At 37.5% G+C, this 15,486-nt stretch overlaps 5 protein-coding genes across 5 annotated transcripts; 3 read left to right on the top strand and 2 right to left on the bottom strand.

The window, feature by feature from the left end:
* The first annotated feature begins 8 nt into the window (after positions 1-8).
* LOC129564829 (elongation factor G, mitochondrial) lies at positions 9-3,056 on the top strand. The gene is made up of 5 exons (XM_055438985.1): positions 9-262; positions 388-1,527; positions 1,618-1,864; positions 1,976-2,603; positions 2,778-3,056. Exons 1-5 carry the CDS (start codon positions 191-193, stop codon positions 2,920-2,922), a joined length of 2,232 nt encoding a protein of 743 aa, XP_055294960.1. The 5' UTR covers positions 9-190; the 3' UTR covers positions 2,923-3,056.
* Positions 2,923-5,920, bottom strand: LOC129564830 (vacuolar protein sorting-associated protein 52 homolog). The gene is made up of 7 exons (XM_055438986.1): positions 5,538-5,920; positions 5,269-5,414; positions 4,819-5,173; positions 4,273-4,647; positions 4,080-4,198; positions 3,880-4,000; positions 2,923-3,742 (listed from the first exon to the last, which is right to left on the bottom strand). The coding sequence occupies exons 1-7, from the start codon at positions 5,802-5,804 to the stop codon at positions 3,101-3,103; spliced, it is 2,025 nt and encodes a 674-aa protein (XP_055294961.1). The 5' UTR covers positions 5,805-5,920; the 3' UTR covers positions 2,923-3,100.
* Positions 5,921-5,992: 72 nt separating this feature from the next.
* Positions 5,993-8,959, top strand: LOC129564832 (protein maelstrom homolog). Its single transcript, XM_055438995.1, has 7 exons — positions 5,993-6,580; positions 6,794-6,829; positions 6,965-7,196; positions 7,316-7,462; positions 7,569-7,996; positions 8,147-8,323; positions 8,521-8,959. Exons 1-7 carry the CDS (start codon positions 6,497-6,499, stop codon positions 8,788-8,790), a joined length of 1,374 nt encoding a protein of 457 aa, XP_055294970.1. The 5' UTR covers positions 5,993-6,496; the 3' UTR covers positions 8,791-8,959.
* Positions 8,960-10,036: 1,077 nt separating this feature from the next.
* On the top strand, positions 10,037-11,171 carry LOC129564873 (uncharacterized). The gene is made up of 4 exons (XM_055439068.1): positions 10,037-10,115; positions 10,181-10,288; positions 10,353-10,412; positions 10,482-11,171. Exons 1-4 carry the CDS (start codon positions 10,045-10,047, stop codon positions 10,684-10,686), a joined length of 444 nt encoding a protein of 147 aa, XP_055295043.1. The 5' UTR covers positions 10,037-10,044; the 3' UTR covers positions 10,687-11,171.
* On the bottom strand, positions 11,096-13,352 carry LOC129564905 (facilitated trehalose transporter Tret1-like). Its single transcript, XM_055439159.1, has 7 exons — positions 13,273-13,352; positions 13,075-13,110; positions 12,671-12,998; positions 12,402-12,594; positions 12,025-12,231; positions 11,607-11,993; positions 11,096-11,481 (listed from the first exon to the last, which is right to left on the bottom strand). Exons 1-7 carry the CDS (start codon positions 13,343-13,345, stop codon positions 11,242-11,244), a joined length of 1,464 nt encoding a protein of 487 aa, XP_055295134.1. The 5' UTR covers positions 13,346-13,352; the 3' UTR covers positions 11,096-11,241.
* Between the last annotated feature and the right edge of the window lie 2,134 nt (positions 13,353-15,486).

Below are 15,486 nucleotides of genomic sequence, written 5' to 3'. Positions count from 1 at the left end.
CCAACTTGAATTCAAGTATGCAGCCACTTTTCCATTCGACTGTCAATTGAATACGACTTTTGACAACTGTCTAAATTGAGTTCACTTGCAGTGTGTGTTGAACATCCGAATGAGAGCCTTTGTGCACTTTTGGAAAATATTTCAATTCAACTGTTACAAGTGAGCGGAAATATTTTTGAGCCCACCAATCATGACATTAATCAGATTTTTGCGCCCAAGCGGCTTGAAGTCATCGTTCGGCGTGTTAAACACCCTGGTCCGAGTAAGTTCGGTTTTGACTTTTTTGTGTGGTTATGTGATCACATGGTGATGTTTTGGGCTTATGCAATTTGCTTCCGACTTTATGAAATGTGCCCACTAATTCTGAATGAATTTCTATTTTTGTAGGGATATTCATCGAGTTTTAGCGAATTCAAGCGGTTGGAGAAAATCCGGAATATCGGTATTTCGGCGCACATTGACAGCGGTAAAACAACTTTGACCGAACGAATCTTGTTCTATACCGGTCGAATTGCACAAATGCACGAAGTTCGCGGCAAAGATAATGTGGGTGCCACGATGGATTCAATGGAATTGGAACGTCAACGTGGTATTACAATTCAATCGGCGGCTACTTACACGGATTGGAAGGACATTAACATTAATATCATTGATACACCGGGTCACGTTGATTTCACCGTTGAAGTTGAACGAGCGTTGCGTGTACTCGATGGTGCCATTTTAGTATTGTGTGCCGTTGGTGGCGTTCAATCGCAAACATTGACAGTGAATCGTCAAATGAAACGATACGACGTTCCGTGTATTGCTTTCATCAACAAGTTGGATCGTTTGAGTGCTGATCCATACCGTGTATTGCACCAATTGAGATCGAAACTGAACCACAACGCCGCCTTCATTCAGCTGCCAATCGGTTTGGAGAACGATTGCAAGGGAATCATTGATTTGATCGAACAGAAAGCATTGTATTTCGAAGGTGAATGCGGATTGGATATCCGAGCCGATGAAATTCCGGCCGACATGAAGGAAGAGTGCACACAAAAACGCAGCGAACTCATCGAACATTTGACCAATGTGGATGAGATTCTGGGTGATATGTTTTTGGAGGAAAAAGAAATCACTGTGAATGATGTCAAAGCCGCCATTCGAAGAACATGCTTGAAACGAACATTCACTCCGGTCATGGTTGGTACAGCACTCAAGAACAAAGGTGTTCAGCCGCTGCTTGATGCTGTCGTTGAATACTTACCACATCCAGGAGAAGTTACCAACGTTGCACTCGTTGAAAAAGAAGGCAGTGAAACGGAAAAGATTGTATTGGATTCAGCTAGAGATGGATCAAAACCATTCGTTGGATTGGCATTCAAATTGGAAGCCGGCCGGTATGGACAATTGACATACATGCGCTGCTATCAAGGCACTTTGAAGAAAAAGGACAGCATTTATAATACACGCAGCAATCGGAAAGTTAGAGTATCACGATTGGTGAGATTGCACTCCAACCAAATGGAAGATGTTGAAGAAGTTCATGTGAGTATTTTTTTAAACGGGTAATTCAAAGTAAAATAGAAAATGGAACTATAATTTGAAGTTTTTTTTAAATGTTTTTCCTCATTGTAGGCCGGTGATATTTTCGCCCTGTTCGGTGTAGATTGCGCCAGTGGTGACACATTCGTCGTGGACCAAAAGTTGATGAATCTATCGTTGGAATCGATGTATGTGCCCGAACCCGTTGTTTCCATGTCAATCACACCTAAAGAACAAAAAGATCGTGAACGTTTTGCAAAAGCTATTGACCGTTTTACTCGGGAAGACCCTACATTCCAATATTTCTTCGATACAGATAGTAAGGAGTCAATAGTTTCAGGTGAGTTCAGTAAAAAGAGCAAAATATCGTAAATTCAGTGAAAAAAGAAAACAAAAATCTTTCATTTTTCAATAAATTCGATTTTTATTTTTAAAAAAAATCGATTTCCAGGTATGGGTGAATTGCATCTGGAAATTTATGCACAGCGAATGGAACGTGAATACAATTGCGCAGTGACATTGGGAAAACCAAAAGTCGCCTTTCGAGAAACACTCATGGAACCCTGTGAATTCAATTACTTGCATAAGAAACAAAGTGGTGGTCAAGGACAGTTTGCTCGTGTTATTGGAACAATCGAAACATTGCCACCAAATGAAAACACTCAAATCAAATTTAGCGACAAAACCGTGGGTACAAATGTACCAAAACAATTCGTGCCCGGTGTGAAACGAGGTTTTTTGGAAATGTGCGAAAAAGGTTTGCTCACCGGAAATAAAATTGCTGGCATAGAGTTTCAACTGATTGATGGTGCGCATCACATGGTTGACTCCAGTGAATATGCTTTCTTCCTTGCCGCCCAGGGCGCTGTGCGTGATGTTTTCGAATTTGGCAAGTGGCGCGTTTTAGAACCAATTATGTCGGTCGAAATCGTTGCACCAATGGAGTTCCAAGGCCAAGTCCTTAGTGCCATTTCAAAGCGTAACGGAATCATGACAGGCCGGGAACAAACAGAAGGATGGTTCACCATCTGCGCTGAAGTTCCGTTGAACAGAATGTTTGGCTATGCAACGGAATTGCGGTAGGTTCAAATTTAGTTTAAATGCTTCATGGAAACACGCAAAATTTCTACGATTTTTTTTTTTCAATCCGAAAAAAATCAAATTGAGAGCGAAAGCAACATTTCGTCAATCGGAATGAAAAACAAAAATTTTCTGCAAAAATTTTAATAATTCGATTTTCTCCCTCATTTCAGTTCACAAACCCAAGGCAAAGGTGAATTCAGTATGGAATACGCACGATATGCTCCATGCACACCAGACGTTCAAGAGCAATTAATTTTGGACTACCAAAGATCGCTGGGAATCGATGTGGACAAAAAGAAAAAGAAGAATAAATAATTTTCTGTTTTTTTAAATAGAATCGTCATATAATTTGTACAAACCGTTTGAAAATATTCTTTGTTTTAATTGTTTATATCAATCACGGATGTAAATTTACATTATAATTTAAATAAAAGCCGACTATAACTCAACAACTAAAGAATTTATGTGAATGCTTCAAAATATTCAAAATAGGTTAATTCGTGAATCCGGATAATTTATTAATTTTCTTAATTTCCACAGTGATGAGATGGATATTGGTCAATTGCATGCGTTCATTAGGATTGAGAAGCTTATGAAAACGATTATAATATTGCACTAAACTGGCTAACGCAAGCTGCAGTAATGTTGACCCAGTGACATAAGATTGGAATGATACTGTTATTTCGCGATTGATTTCTTCAATCGCCTTCTTCCAATTGGATGAGAATTTCGTGACTAATTGCAACGCATGGTGTTCATTATACGTAACATTTCCGGACGGATTTTTCTCAATTTGATGCTCCATATCCTTGACAAACGTCATAATTCCACCGAAATGAGGAGACAAGATCTCTTCCACATATTCAGTGCTTCGAGTTGATAGGTGCTGACGGAATGTTTCGGCCTCTTTTGAATTGTCACGCGTATGTTCTAGCAGCACATTCAAAATCATATCGTAGTTGTTGATCAAGAAAATCAATTGCTCTTTTCGCGACGAAAAATTTCCAGCCATTTTCATTATGAAACATTCAACTTCATTCTGGAGGTCAAGCAACAAGCGACTGACTAATTCATTTGGAAATTGCTCAGATAGGCCAACAACAGCTGCCGAAAATTCAGCGTAACGACGAGTGATCTGAAATTTAAGAAAAAATGATTCAATTATGTTCAAAATGTCTAGGTAAAGATACTTGAGAGTTCTTTACGAAATCGTTTCTCGAAAAAAATAGAAATTTTTGGACACAAGTAAAGAGAAAAAGAAATCAAACGTACATAATGCGGTGCCAGGCTTTTGTTGAATTTATTCGGATCACATTCACGGACACTTTGAATGTTCATGCGAAAGATGAGCTCAAATCGAGGCCAAATAACAGCTTGCAATGAGTCCCAATACCTGAATAAATTCAAATGTTAAATTAGTTCGCTAAATTAGCTTTTTATGTCTTGAATCATGAATTATCTCGAACACAGACTTGTCCAAAGCCGGAACGCATCGTTTGTGGCATAAAATTTGAAACCGCAAAATTAGCTGAATACACAAGAACATTGCAATGCTATCGTAGCAGTCTTGAATATAAGTTTCGACGTTCTTCTGCGAGGTAAAGTGAATAAAATTGGAATTTTGTATGAATCAAAAACGAGACTTGAATGACAACAAATGCTTACAATCAACAGAGTCAATGTCTTTCCCATGATTTGATTGAACAAATCTTGTGCTTGGCTTCCGCGCACCATGAAAAACTCGGTTCCAAACAGATATTCCCGACAGGCGTTGTCCACAAGGGCATACTGCTCTGATCTGAATAATGCCTCGTATGCATATTGATTTTTCTGTTGTGCATGTGGCACAAGAATAGGTGCTTCGAGTTGCTGACTCAAAATTTCACCTCGATTACCAATTGTGAACGTGGTGCCTTTGTTTCGTAGCGAAGTTGACTTTGAAAATAGGCTCTGCTTGGTGGTTGTGTCTTCGTTACCCATCAAATTGTCTTTTGTAACTGGATCTTCGAATTTTAGCGTCGATAAACGTGATGAGTAACTCTGAAATATTGGAAAGCGTTGTTAATATTGATTCGAAAGTATAAAACCTCTTAAATGGATATAATTCATAGAAGACTATTATGACAAACTTGAAAATTGACAATTTTTGGTTGAACATTTCAACTTGAAATCAATTTGTTCAATAAAATATAAAATGGAAAAAGAAAATACCTTAAAATAACTGTAGTAAATCTTGCTCATTGTGTCAACATATTCGTTGCAAATCTCCTGGCCCACTTGACGTTCATTGCACAAAACAAACTCGAAAAAGAATTTATTCTTCAGCATTGCATTCTGTGGGATTTGATAGTTGGTCATCGGTTTGCGGAATTTATAGATTTGCTCAAGCAAATATTGCCGGATTTTCGACATCGCCTTAATTTTTAGCTTTTCCAGCACGTCTTTAACATCCTCCGATGATTTTGCTTCTTTGAACTGTAGCTCTTTGACGAGATTCAGCTTGTGGTTGAGGTTGCTCAGCTGCGTATTGAAATCTTTTTCTGTGACTGAAGTTTGCATTATGACGCTGTGCAAAAGAGATGAAAGAAATAGGAGTAAAATGAACATGTTATATTTGTTACGTTTTTTTTTGTAGAAATTCTAGCTGAACTGGTGACTCACTTGATCATTTCTTCAGGAATGGCCATATCTTCAATGAATTGCGACAATTGAGCTCGAACACTCTGTCGATTGGTTAATTGCACTGACATCGAAACGGATTTCTTCTGTAAAGTCGTTATCTCCGAACTGATGTTGCTCAAAATACTCTGAAATTCAATGGAATCATGTGAATTATACTATAATTATTCAATGGACAACATGTATCCAAAAAATTGTTCCTACTGTGGCTACACTTCTATGAGCTTCATTTTTAGATATATAAAACTTACCTGAAAATTAGTGAGCATCGATTCCATTCGCTCCAAAATCGAATCGCAGTCACCGATTTGATTGTGTAAACAGGCGATGTTTTGGCTTTCTTTTATGTACTCTTCTATCGATTGATTTTCGACGGTCTTCAGATCTTTTTCGATTTGTTGTGAATACTGGCGTAGGTCGGTGCCACTTTTTAATATTTCTTGAATTTCCTTATCTTCCAACTGCTGACTAATGAGATTACCCCTTTGATTCACTAGTTTTTCCTCCGACGAAGCCATGATTCTAATGAGTTTCTTGCACAAATGAACTAATTAAAGGTGTGAAACATGCAATATGTTTTGGGTTCGATGGAATTTGATGTTGACGAATGCACAATTATTTTGACACATTTCGCTTTGACAAGTGGCCCAGTGTAGTAGTAGCACAGAATGCAACCAAAAATATGAATAAGTCATCTTCAGCGGTCACAGCGACCTCTGGTGCATGTTTTGAACGTTCAAGTCTTTCGTTTTGAATCGCATCACAGTGCAAAATCTGATTAGATCGACACATTTTCGCATAAACAGTTTCTCGTTTACATTCGACGCCAGAAAGTCCGAGAATTTTTTTCCAAATAATTTTCTTTTGAGTTCAGAAATTTGCACGTCTTCTAAGCTCCGTTTGAAATTGGATTTCATTACATTGTGTACAGAATACAGTGTTTGGTGTGGATATTCGCTCAATTTAGCTCCAGCCAGACGGACACGAAAAAAAAAACACACCGATACCGTTTGTTAGACCACACACACCGCACGACACTTGCTTGCAACAACACGAAAAACCAACATAGTTTGCAAAACACACGATTGGTGTGAGAGAGACGACAGTGTAGTTTGATTGAAAAAACAACGACGAAGCGTTGCTCAAGCCATTGTGTGCACCGACTCAACACAGTATTTGACGCGACATTCACCAGCAAACAACTGAAAACATGCCGAAAGCAGGACCATACTATTTGTACATGCTCGATTTCAAACGAGATGAAGAGCAAAAACGTGGCCGCAATTTAAGCCTGGTAAGTGATTTTCTTCTATTTTTTTGGGAAGTTCTCATCATTGACATTTGAAAAAGGGCTTGGAAAAATTTGGACACATTTTGCAAACATTTAATTGCAAAGGAAAATCAAAAAATTTCGTCACTTAGCGTGTCTATAGGATGCACACTTTTCATCGGCGCCGCCATGACACGTTCAACATTAAACTAACATTCGTTTTTCTTTCATTCACAGGCCGAGGTTTCGCAATTGGCGTCGGCATCATGGAATGTAAGTCTGACTTTTTCTCTGTTTTTTTCTCTTGAAAAAACCAAATATATTTCGATGGCAATCAACCAAATATCAAGTCTAGACACAGCTTGAACTGAAATTATTGTTTTTTCTTCTCATTTTTCATCACCACAGGCGATGTCCGAAGATGACAAGGTTTACTACAAAGAAAAAGCCAAAGGTGGTGCGGTGAAAGTGGCACGGCCACGTTCTTCATGCAACAGCAGCACCAAATCATCTCAGTTGTACACAACACAAGGTGTCCTAGTTTCCCTCTACGATGAGGAGAAGCGCAAAGAGAAGGAAGATCAGGAAAATATGCGTAAACGCATCGGCAATATGGTCCAGCAGCTTCCGCTCTTGTCAGGTAGGTAACCAAACAAAAACGGTATCATTGATTGAATAAAATGAAATGATTTCGAATGGATGTTGCTTTTATGGCATAAAATGACGATTGTTTTTGTTTTTGTGTTTGTTTTTGTGTAGATTTTCTCGATTATCCGATTTACTTGATGTATGGCAATTACTTTTACAAGAACAACGAGGGCATTCATTGTCCAGCCGAAATCGGCTTGGTTAAATTCACCTTTCGTGATGGCATCTTGAAAAGACACCACGAATTCATTCAGCCAGGTGAGTGCTTCATGAATTGCCTTTTTTGCATGTGTTCTTAGGCATTTCTTGACATTGTTTGCATTTTCCATCATTTCGTGACATATTTCGGAAATTTTTCTTGCAGAAAAAACCGAACTTGGTTATGCATACACGGCAAAGGCTCATTCGGAAGATACACATCGCTTGCCACCGCCATCGCTTCACACCAAAGCCTTTGGCGAAAAAAATTTTCAACGCGTTTTTTACAACATAAATAAGTTCATGCGTGCCGATGGTGTACCGGTTTTTGACGGAGGAAATCCGATCATTTTCACGTACAACGATCCGCACGCCAGCGAAGGTAATCAGATTGAAGTTCTGAAGGATTTCCTCAATCAGTTCGCTGAACCGAATGCTCCGAACATCGATGTGTATCCGTTGACGCGCTTGTTCTACGTGTTGCGCAAGGAATTGGCAACTCGGGGCAAATTTGATGACATCCCGAACGAAGGCTTCACCAATGTGTTCCTATCGCGCGATCCATACGAAACGACCGGCGGAATCAGTTGCGAGGTAAGTGTCATATTTCAATGGAAGTTTTTTTCGAAGATTCGAAGCATTGACGATGTAACGAAAATTCCTAAGGAATTTTATGCATTTCTTTGAAGAAAAAAATGTGTTTTGAAAATGGAATCAAGTGCTTTAATTTCGTTCTTTGCATAGTATCACGAGGAGAAGGATGCAACACGTCATTGCGCACTGAGCCGTGTTCATCGTTTGTCATTCTTGTTGGCAGATCATTTCTGTAAGCCGTTAGGCGTTCGTTTAGTTGCCGGCCAACATCTTCCGCCGAATGCGGACCTATCGAATTCGTTGCTGTCATTGCGAAGTGAATCAACGGTAAGGAACAATTGAGCTCTTTCTCTGCATTCAACGTGCATTTTCAATCTTTGATTTCAAATCTTTTCGTGAAAATAAGCGATAAATCATCATTTTTTGAGTCAAGTGATCAATCATCATTTCATTTCTTCATTTTGAATAACAAATCATTCGTTGAAATGCATTCAAATCATCATCATTTCGATTTTCACTTCCAGGCCAGCACCACAAATTCGATTAAGCGCGAAAGTGAAGGCGAAAGCGAAAAACCAAGTCCAGAAGCAGAGCCGAAGCTCGCTCGTTCGGTTGCTGGTCCCCATATTCGAGCATCGGCATCGACACTCAACTTTGACGCTCAATCGGTTCAAACGGCATCATCATCGAATGCACCGCGAGCAAAACGACCATCGCGCGGATCACTTGTTCACGCACAAACACTCGAGGCACAATCACAGATTACCTCCAGCACATTTTACAATCGTACATAGATTGCAAGAGCAAATTCGTTATGGCGATTAAATGCATAAAATGCATGATTGTGCCCAAACCTTAGCGTTTAATTCAAATCAGAATTTGAATATCATCAATCATAATTTAAATTTTGACATGTGAAACAACGAAAATTGTCAATAAAAAACATATTAACTTTTGCGAAAACATGATGTTTCATTCGAACATTTTGATCACATAGACACAGAAAAGCATTGATGCACGCGTAGAACGCTGCATGTCTTTCGCATGAAACTGCACGCATCATACGCATTTGAGTGTATTCGAAAGGATTGATTATGTGCGCGTCAACACTTCGACACTCTCACACAGTGAAGTAAGTAAGGGTAACTTCGATGCACAGTCGATCGTGTGCATTCAATCACATCCGACGTATAAATCAGTGCTGAAAAAGTTTTTACCAAGAGAATTCAGATCGTAATTTCAAGATTTATTCAATCAACATTCCCAAAAGATCATTTTTAGGGGATTTCGAAAGGTTTTCACGAGATTTTCTCATTTTTGTCAAAAGTTGCAGTTCAAAAGATTGTTTGGTTTTGGAAAGATGGCGGCATCGTCATTTTTGGATAAATTAACCTGGCTGCACTGCTCAATGTGTGAAACGGAATTTCATCGTGACCAAAAAATGTTGCTGCTCGAATGTGAGGATGTGATTTGTCATCAGTGTGCCACACAGAGTAAGTAGAAGCAATTGTATTGACCAAATTCTTGAAAATTCTATAAACTACATGCCTGTGTATAAATTTCAGTGCGTTCACCAACTCAACCGAATCGAGTCTTTTGCCAAATTTGCAAGAAAACCGTTAAATTATGTCGGATCGCAGAAAATGTGAGTTGCTGATTCATCACCGAAATAATGAATTTGATTGACCCGTTAATACAACAATGAAAATCGTTTCAGATGCCGACAAATCTTCGTGTTTTGTTCATGGAATCAAACAAAACTGGTTATGACATGGTTCGTTCTCACGATTTCCAGTTGCGATTGCAAACCATTACAAACGAGAAGATGGTGAGTTTGTTTACAGTGTAAGTGATGCGAACGATAACAATTTTAAAAAGTATCGGTTCTTTGTTAGCGCATCCAATGCGAACGCATGGACGAATTTTGTGAGCGTCAGCTTCGTGTTCGTGACCAGTATGACAATAAGGCGACCAAAAATATTGCTGATTGTGATTCAATGCGTAAGGAATTGCTGAAAGTCATGTCAGAAGAGCGTCTTCAATACTTGATGAGTTTGGATGGTGACAGTGTATTGACGAACATGACAGCTTCGGAGCTAACTGATGGTACAAACAATGGGTAAGTCGGAATTTCTCTCAATGGAATTTTCTTTTTAATTATTGTGTCTTTTTGATTATTGTCAGACGTCGACGACAAAGTGCGGACACCGATCGAATAGTTTCGTCGACACCATATTGGAATAATCCGCGGCAAAGCACAGAAGATTCAACACCATACTTCACTGATGCACGGTAATTGAATTGATATTCCAATGTTGTCAATACATTTGACAAGTTCTCGATTTTTTATTCGCAGGTCAAACGCACAAAAGGGTCATGGTTTGGCTCAATCTTTGGTTAATGGTAGCTCAGGCAGGTAAATGAAAAATCACGGTGATTTCTAAGCAATGTTTAGTGTTTAATTAAAGTATTATCAACACTCCAGTGGAAACAGTCATCACTCGCGAGGAGAAACATCGCGTCGATGTGACCTTTATCGCCGCACTTCGAATGAACGACGTTTATCCGGTGGAAATGTTCTTGAAGAGCCTAGACATCGCCGACACTCCCGCGAAAATCGCAATTCACGTGAGCGACGTCCATCCGATGGATACAACAATTCCGGTTATCATCGCACGCCACGCGAATGAAACAATGAAGCAAATCAACCCAAAATGATGGCTTGTAGCCATTGTAATACATCCTTTGTTGGTCGATTTCGATTCTTCATTTCATAAGAGATAAAACGAAATTGTTACGGCTGAAAAAAGACATTGTTAGATTTTAAGAAGGAACAAAACTACGTTTTGTGGTAAAAAAGATACCCTTTCATGTGTTATTCAAAATGTTAGTCAATATTTTAAGCAATGAGATACACGAAAATGAGTCGAAAACAAACAAATCTATCGCCTGGCGTGGTTAAGATTTAAAAATGTCCAACTCATATAGATGAAAGTCAAGTGATTACCGAAAAAAATGTCCCAAGTTCAACAACAACAACAACCAAAATTCAATTTTCACATAATAACGGTTCCGAATTAAAGAAAAAAATATCTGCAGTTCCAATACACTACTATTGATTAGATTTATATATTTACATAAATGCAGTTTCTGTCTCGTTCCTAAGTCGAATGTAAGTATATTTATATTTTTCATCTTCCACTGGAAAAGCATTAAAGATTCAGACCATTGAAATTTAGAGGATTCTATACATAATTACATGCAATGTCGGTTTTTTCTTTTGCACCCACATTATCCAGTGATTTGCCACTGGTATCGTCTAAGAATAATAGAATAAATACAAATCCAACGAGTGAACCAATTCCATAGATCATTAGGCATCCGTACAGATTGAGCTCTTCCACTAGGATTGGAAAAAATTTCACTGATGCGAATGCAACGACACTGATAGAGAAACTAATTATTGCCATTCCAAAAGTACGAATCTGAAGAAAAAAAATACGGGAATCAAGATTAGATAAGTAAATAAACCAATGTAGACAACAAACGCTGAGCATTTATCTTTTGATAAAATATGTTTTGATAATAAAGTTGTAAAAATGGAGCAAACCTTTTTCGGCAAATTCTCAACCGAACAAATGAAAGTCAACGGCATAATTCCAGCCGATGATATGAAGATAACCAATGATATGTTGATTACTGGCATCCAAGCCAAGGCGGACAGATCAATGCCATTCATATAGAGATAATGGTAGAGTGATGTTGCAAACAAGCCGATAGCCGAACCCATCAGTGAGATTAAATTCAACAATTTGCGACCAAGTCGATCGGCTAAATAGGTTGTGGCCAACGAGCCAAGGATAAGTGCTACTGCCAATACTATCGATGATGCGTATGGATTAATTGATGTGCCAGCTTTTTCAAACACCGTGACTGCATAACTGATAATAGTGAAAGCGGCCGTAATTTGTGAATTGTCAGCACGATTCCGATACCAAGTCCTTTCATCGCTGACTTCGTACCTGCAATTGGAACACTTGGTAAAGTGGATAAATGGATAAAATTTGTAACTTTAAGTTTAAACAATTACAAAAGTCAGATAGTTGAAGTTTTTCCTCTGTTTTACTTTCATTTGCCATCGTTTTCAGCTTTTCGTATTCTTTGTATAAGGCATCGTCTTCCGCGCGACTTTCGCCTTGATAACCTTTGTAACATTTCACTGAATATTCTGCTTTCTGGATTTTTGCGTTGATAAACAATCAAATATGCCAAAAATTTAATATTGGTCCATTAAATTGTTCCTTCATTTTTTCAATCAGGTAAACAATTTCATAGAGAATTCTTTTTTTTTCATGGAAAACGTTTGAAAATTGAACGATTCAATGTCGTATCTAAACTGACTCACATTCATATCTCCTTTGGCAATATAAAATTGCGGCGTATTTGGCAATGTTGCAAAAATGATAACAAATCCGAATGGAATCACAACACAAACGTACGGAATGTATTCGTAATCAACGACAGCTCCTAAAATGTATGCAATCAAAACACCAATGTTTCGCAAGAATAATAGTAGACCTCCAAGGCGGCCACGGATGCTAAAAGAAAAAAAATTCATCTTTACTTTTGTTACATGATTTTGCACTAGAAATGATTGAATCAATTTTTACGAACTTATCGTTAGCAATCTCAGAGACATACAAGATGAGAGACGTTTGCATTCCACCTCCAGCCCAACCACCCACAAATCTCGCAATGAGAATGTGATAGTATGTATTTCCAAATTCAATGAGCAGCCAAAATACAATTGAAGGTAATGTCAAGAACAGTATGGATCGTTTTGAGCCCATGAGATTTGTAATGTATCCGAATGATAACGCGCCTATCAAAGCCCCAATGCAATTTATTGATCCGATCCATGACACCTGTTCATTGCTCAACGGGCCAGACGAAAGTGGAGTATGATCCGACGTTAGTCTCGGTATGGCAGGTGAAACCCAGCCTGTGAAAATTGATAGGAAAATGTTGAATATGGAAAATTGAAAGCCATTAAATGCAGCAAACACAAGATTTTTTACCCATTATACACCCATGACCAAGCATCACTAGATTAGCTGTTGCAATAAATTGGGAAATTTTCAATTCTTCAAATCGTTTTTATTTTAAAAAAATATCTATGCCATACATTCGAGATTATCGATTCGATTTAATTAAATTGATGATTATTCATGCATCAATTCTATTCAAATTTTTCAACAGTTCAAGTGTTTGCATACCTGCAATTGTTGCAAACCATTGATTCCAGACATTCGTCCATTGAAATGCCTCTTGTGTCTCTTTTGTCGTCATTGTGACCCAAAATATGCCCACCATCTAATACGCTGCAGATACGATGAATAAAGTAACTCGAAAATACAATTCTTATCTCATGCAACTCATTTTAATGAGATTTGCCATTCAATTATACATAAAATTGATATCTCCTTAGTTAGATAATATCAGTTGATATCAGGATTACTAAGCAAAAGCTCGTAAACAATATAAATAAAGTAAACAGATTTTCGTAAAAAAAAGTGTTGATTCTATTCGGAATGAAAAAAATGACTCTTACGATAAAACATGTTGTAATAAAAAATTCTTATTGAATAATAAATCATTTTTTCGTCAGATTTTAGAACGTAAATATAAAATTGCAAAATCGCTTTGCCTGTCTCAACTCCCGAATAGTTTGAATTGAAATGTAATTCTTCTTGTTCACGTGAAATTTTTTTCTCTTGACATATGATTTTTCTTTCTTACATACATAACACTGTTACACTACATCTAATGAGCAAATTATTGCTAGACCTAACAAAACATTGTGCTATTTATATGAATAAATGCTTAAAATGACAATAGGTTGGTGAAATGGTAAAAAAAATCCTTAACTAATCACGTTTTACCTAATAAAATATGATAACTCTCACATTGGTGATAAAAATGTTTAAAAAACATTAAGACCAGAATACCATGAAGGAGCCGACGTTAATATTGGAAATAATCATAGTCTAACAGCTCTTCATTTAGCTGCTTTCAATGGTAATTGTTGAATACTTATTCTCACTAAATAATTGATTGAATACGAACAGTTTTTTTTTAAAACATGTGCTGAGCTATGAGACCGTATGTTTGACTGAATTCTCTTCTCGAATCATAGTACGTTTTTAACTGGAAATCCGTATTTCTGTGATAAATTTCAAGCGAATCGTCAAGATATTAAGTCCCATTTTCAGTTAAAAATGTATTGTGGTTCAAAAAAAGAATCCAGTCAAACACACTTGCAAACACACGGTCTCATAGCTCAATACAATGGTTTGAACAATTTAAAATCTGAACACACTGTTCATATTAAATCAGAGCCGTTACCTTTTTGTTGCTTGTTTAAAAACCAATAACACAAACATTCAACAATAGATTTATTTGCTCTTTTTCATCGATCTGAATTATTTTTCAGGTAACAGGAGTTTTGCGGAATTTCTTATCAAAAAAAGGAGCCAATGTTGACAGTGAAAATAATTTGAAAATTACACCTCTTCGAAGGTGAAGGATATTGGCTTAAAGAACGAGGTGTAAATTCTTGCAGATTTTTATACCATTGTGCTTTCAAGCAGTAGTCGAGAAGGTATTTCGGTTTCGATGCGATCCATTTGATATGAAATGCAAAATTATACACACGTGCACAGGTGGAACTGTAATTCCATCAATTGTTTGACATTTTTTCTTTGAAAAAAATGTGTGCGATAACATTCTGTTTTTATTGGAGTCGTCATTCGTCATTGTACGTGGGATATTATATTTAAATTATACCGCTAGGGGAATTTATCTCTTGCGAATGCTGCGAATGCATTCGCATTTCAGAGCAAAAATTCGAATGTTTGCAAATGCGACCGAATGCGGCTATGACAGCGAACTCGTGACTATATCATTCATTCGTTCATTCCCTCATTCGTGTTTGTGCATATATTCGCAAAGCTGCCGTATGATTTCTATATAAACATTCGCGAGAACATTCGAGAACAGTGAAATGCGACTAGAATTATATTTTGTTGGATTTGGACTCTCTGAGAAATGCGGGACTTTTTAATTTACCCACTGTCACCACCAATGTAGAATACTACAGCCCATTATTACGCTTGCATCGTCATAGTATCCTTGAACCCAAAACATTTGTTATTTTCAGGCCCTGAAGAAGAGTCGCAGATGACTTGAACCGTCTGCATTTATTTCAAATAAATTAACGATTAGAACGAAGACCGAATTGGCTTTCATTTCAAAATCAATTTTTTTTTAATATTCTTTATTAATGAGATAAAATAAAATTTTAGCGATAATATGGAAAACGCACACCACCAGAACAAACGCCATCTAACGATGGCATTATAACTAGTTTGACCGAATTTAGATAGTAAAGCTTAAACGAAAATTCAATGCTAGGTAAAAACTTCTTGAAA

Source organism: Sitodiplosis mosellana, unplaced genomic scaffold (assembly GCF_009176505.1).
Source record: "Sitodiplosis mosellana isolate CC-2019 unplaced genomic scaffold, AAFC_SMos_1.0 Smas_scaffold_2, whole genome shotgun sequence".
NCBI lineage: Eukaryota > Metazoa > Arthropoda > Insecta > Diptera > Cecidomyiidae > Sitodiplosis > Sitodiplosis mosellana.
Note: the sequence above shows the minus strand (reverse complement) of the source record. Positions and strands in the feature narration are given on the sequence as shown.

Excerpts from the sequence above, each read along its gene's own strand:
- LOC129564905 (XM_055439159.1), bottom strand. The coding sequence starts at position 13,345 with ATGACGACAAAAGAGACACAAGAGGCATTTCAATGGACGAATGTCTGG. Across the intron at positions 13,111-13,272 it reads ATGGTTTGCAACAATTGCAG|CTAATCTAGTGATGCTTGGT; the intron begins GTATGCAAACAC and ends TTATTGCAACAG. Across the intron at positions 11,482-11,606 it reads TTGAGAATTTGCCGAAAAAG|ATTCGTACTTTTGGAATGGC; the intron begins GTTTGCTCCATT and ends TTTTTTCTTCAG.
- LOC129564873 (XM_055439068.1), top strand. The coding sequence starts at position 10,045 with ATGAGTTTGGATGGTGACAGTGTATTGACGAACATGACAGCTTCGGAG. Across the intron at positions 10,289-10,352 it reads CCATACTTCACTGATGCACG|GTCAAACGCACAAAAGGGTC; the intron begins GTAATTGAATTG and ends TTTTATTCGCAG. Across the intron at positions 10,413-10,481 it reads GTTAATGGTAGCTCAGGCAG|TGGAAACAGTCATCACTCGC; the intron begins GTAAATGAAAAA and ends TCAACACTCCAG.
- LOC129564830 (XM_055438986.1), bottom strand. The coding sequence starts at position 5,804 with ATGGCTTCGTCGGAGGAAAAACTAGTGAATCAAAGGGGTAATCTCATT. Across the intron at positions 4,199-4,272 it reads AGACATTGACTCTGTTGATT|AAGAACGTCGAAACTTATAT; the intron begins GTAAGCATTTGT and ends TTTACCTCGCAG. Across the intron at positions 4,001-4,079 it reads TGCGTTCCGGCTTTGGACAA|GTATTGGGACTCATTGCAAG; the intron begins GTCTGTGTTCGA and ends GAATTTATTCAG.
- LOC129564829 (XM_055438985.1), top strand. The coding sequence starts at position 191 with ATGACATTAATCAGATTTTTGCGCCCAAGCGGCTTGAAGTCATCGTTC. Across the intron at positions 1,528-1,617 it reads AAGATGTTGAAGAAGTTCAT|GCCGGTGATATTTTCGCCCT; the intron begins GTGAGTATTTTT and ends TCCTCATTGTAG. Across the intron at positions 1,865-1,975 it reads TAAGGAGTCAATAGTTTCAG|GTATGGGTGAATTGCATCTG; the intron begins GTGAGTTCAGTA and ends ATCGATTTCCAG.
- LOC129564832 (XM_055438995.1), top strand. The coding sequence starts at position 6,497 with ATGCCGAAAGCAGGACCATACTATTTGTACATGCTCGATTTCAAACGA. Across the intron at positions 6,581-6,793 it reads GTGGCCGCAATTTAAGCCTG|GCCGAGGTTTCGCAATTGGC; the intron begins GTAAGTGATTTT and ends TTTCATTCACAG. Across the intron at positions 7,463-7,568 it reads CCACGAATTCATTCAGCCAG|AAAAAACCGAACTTGGTTAT; the intron begins GTGAGTGCTTCA and ends TTTTTCTTGCAG.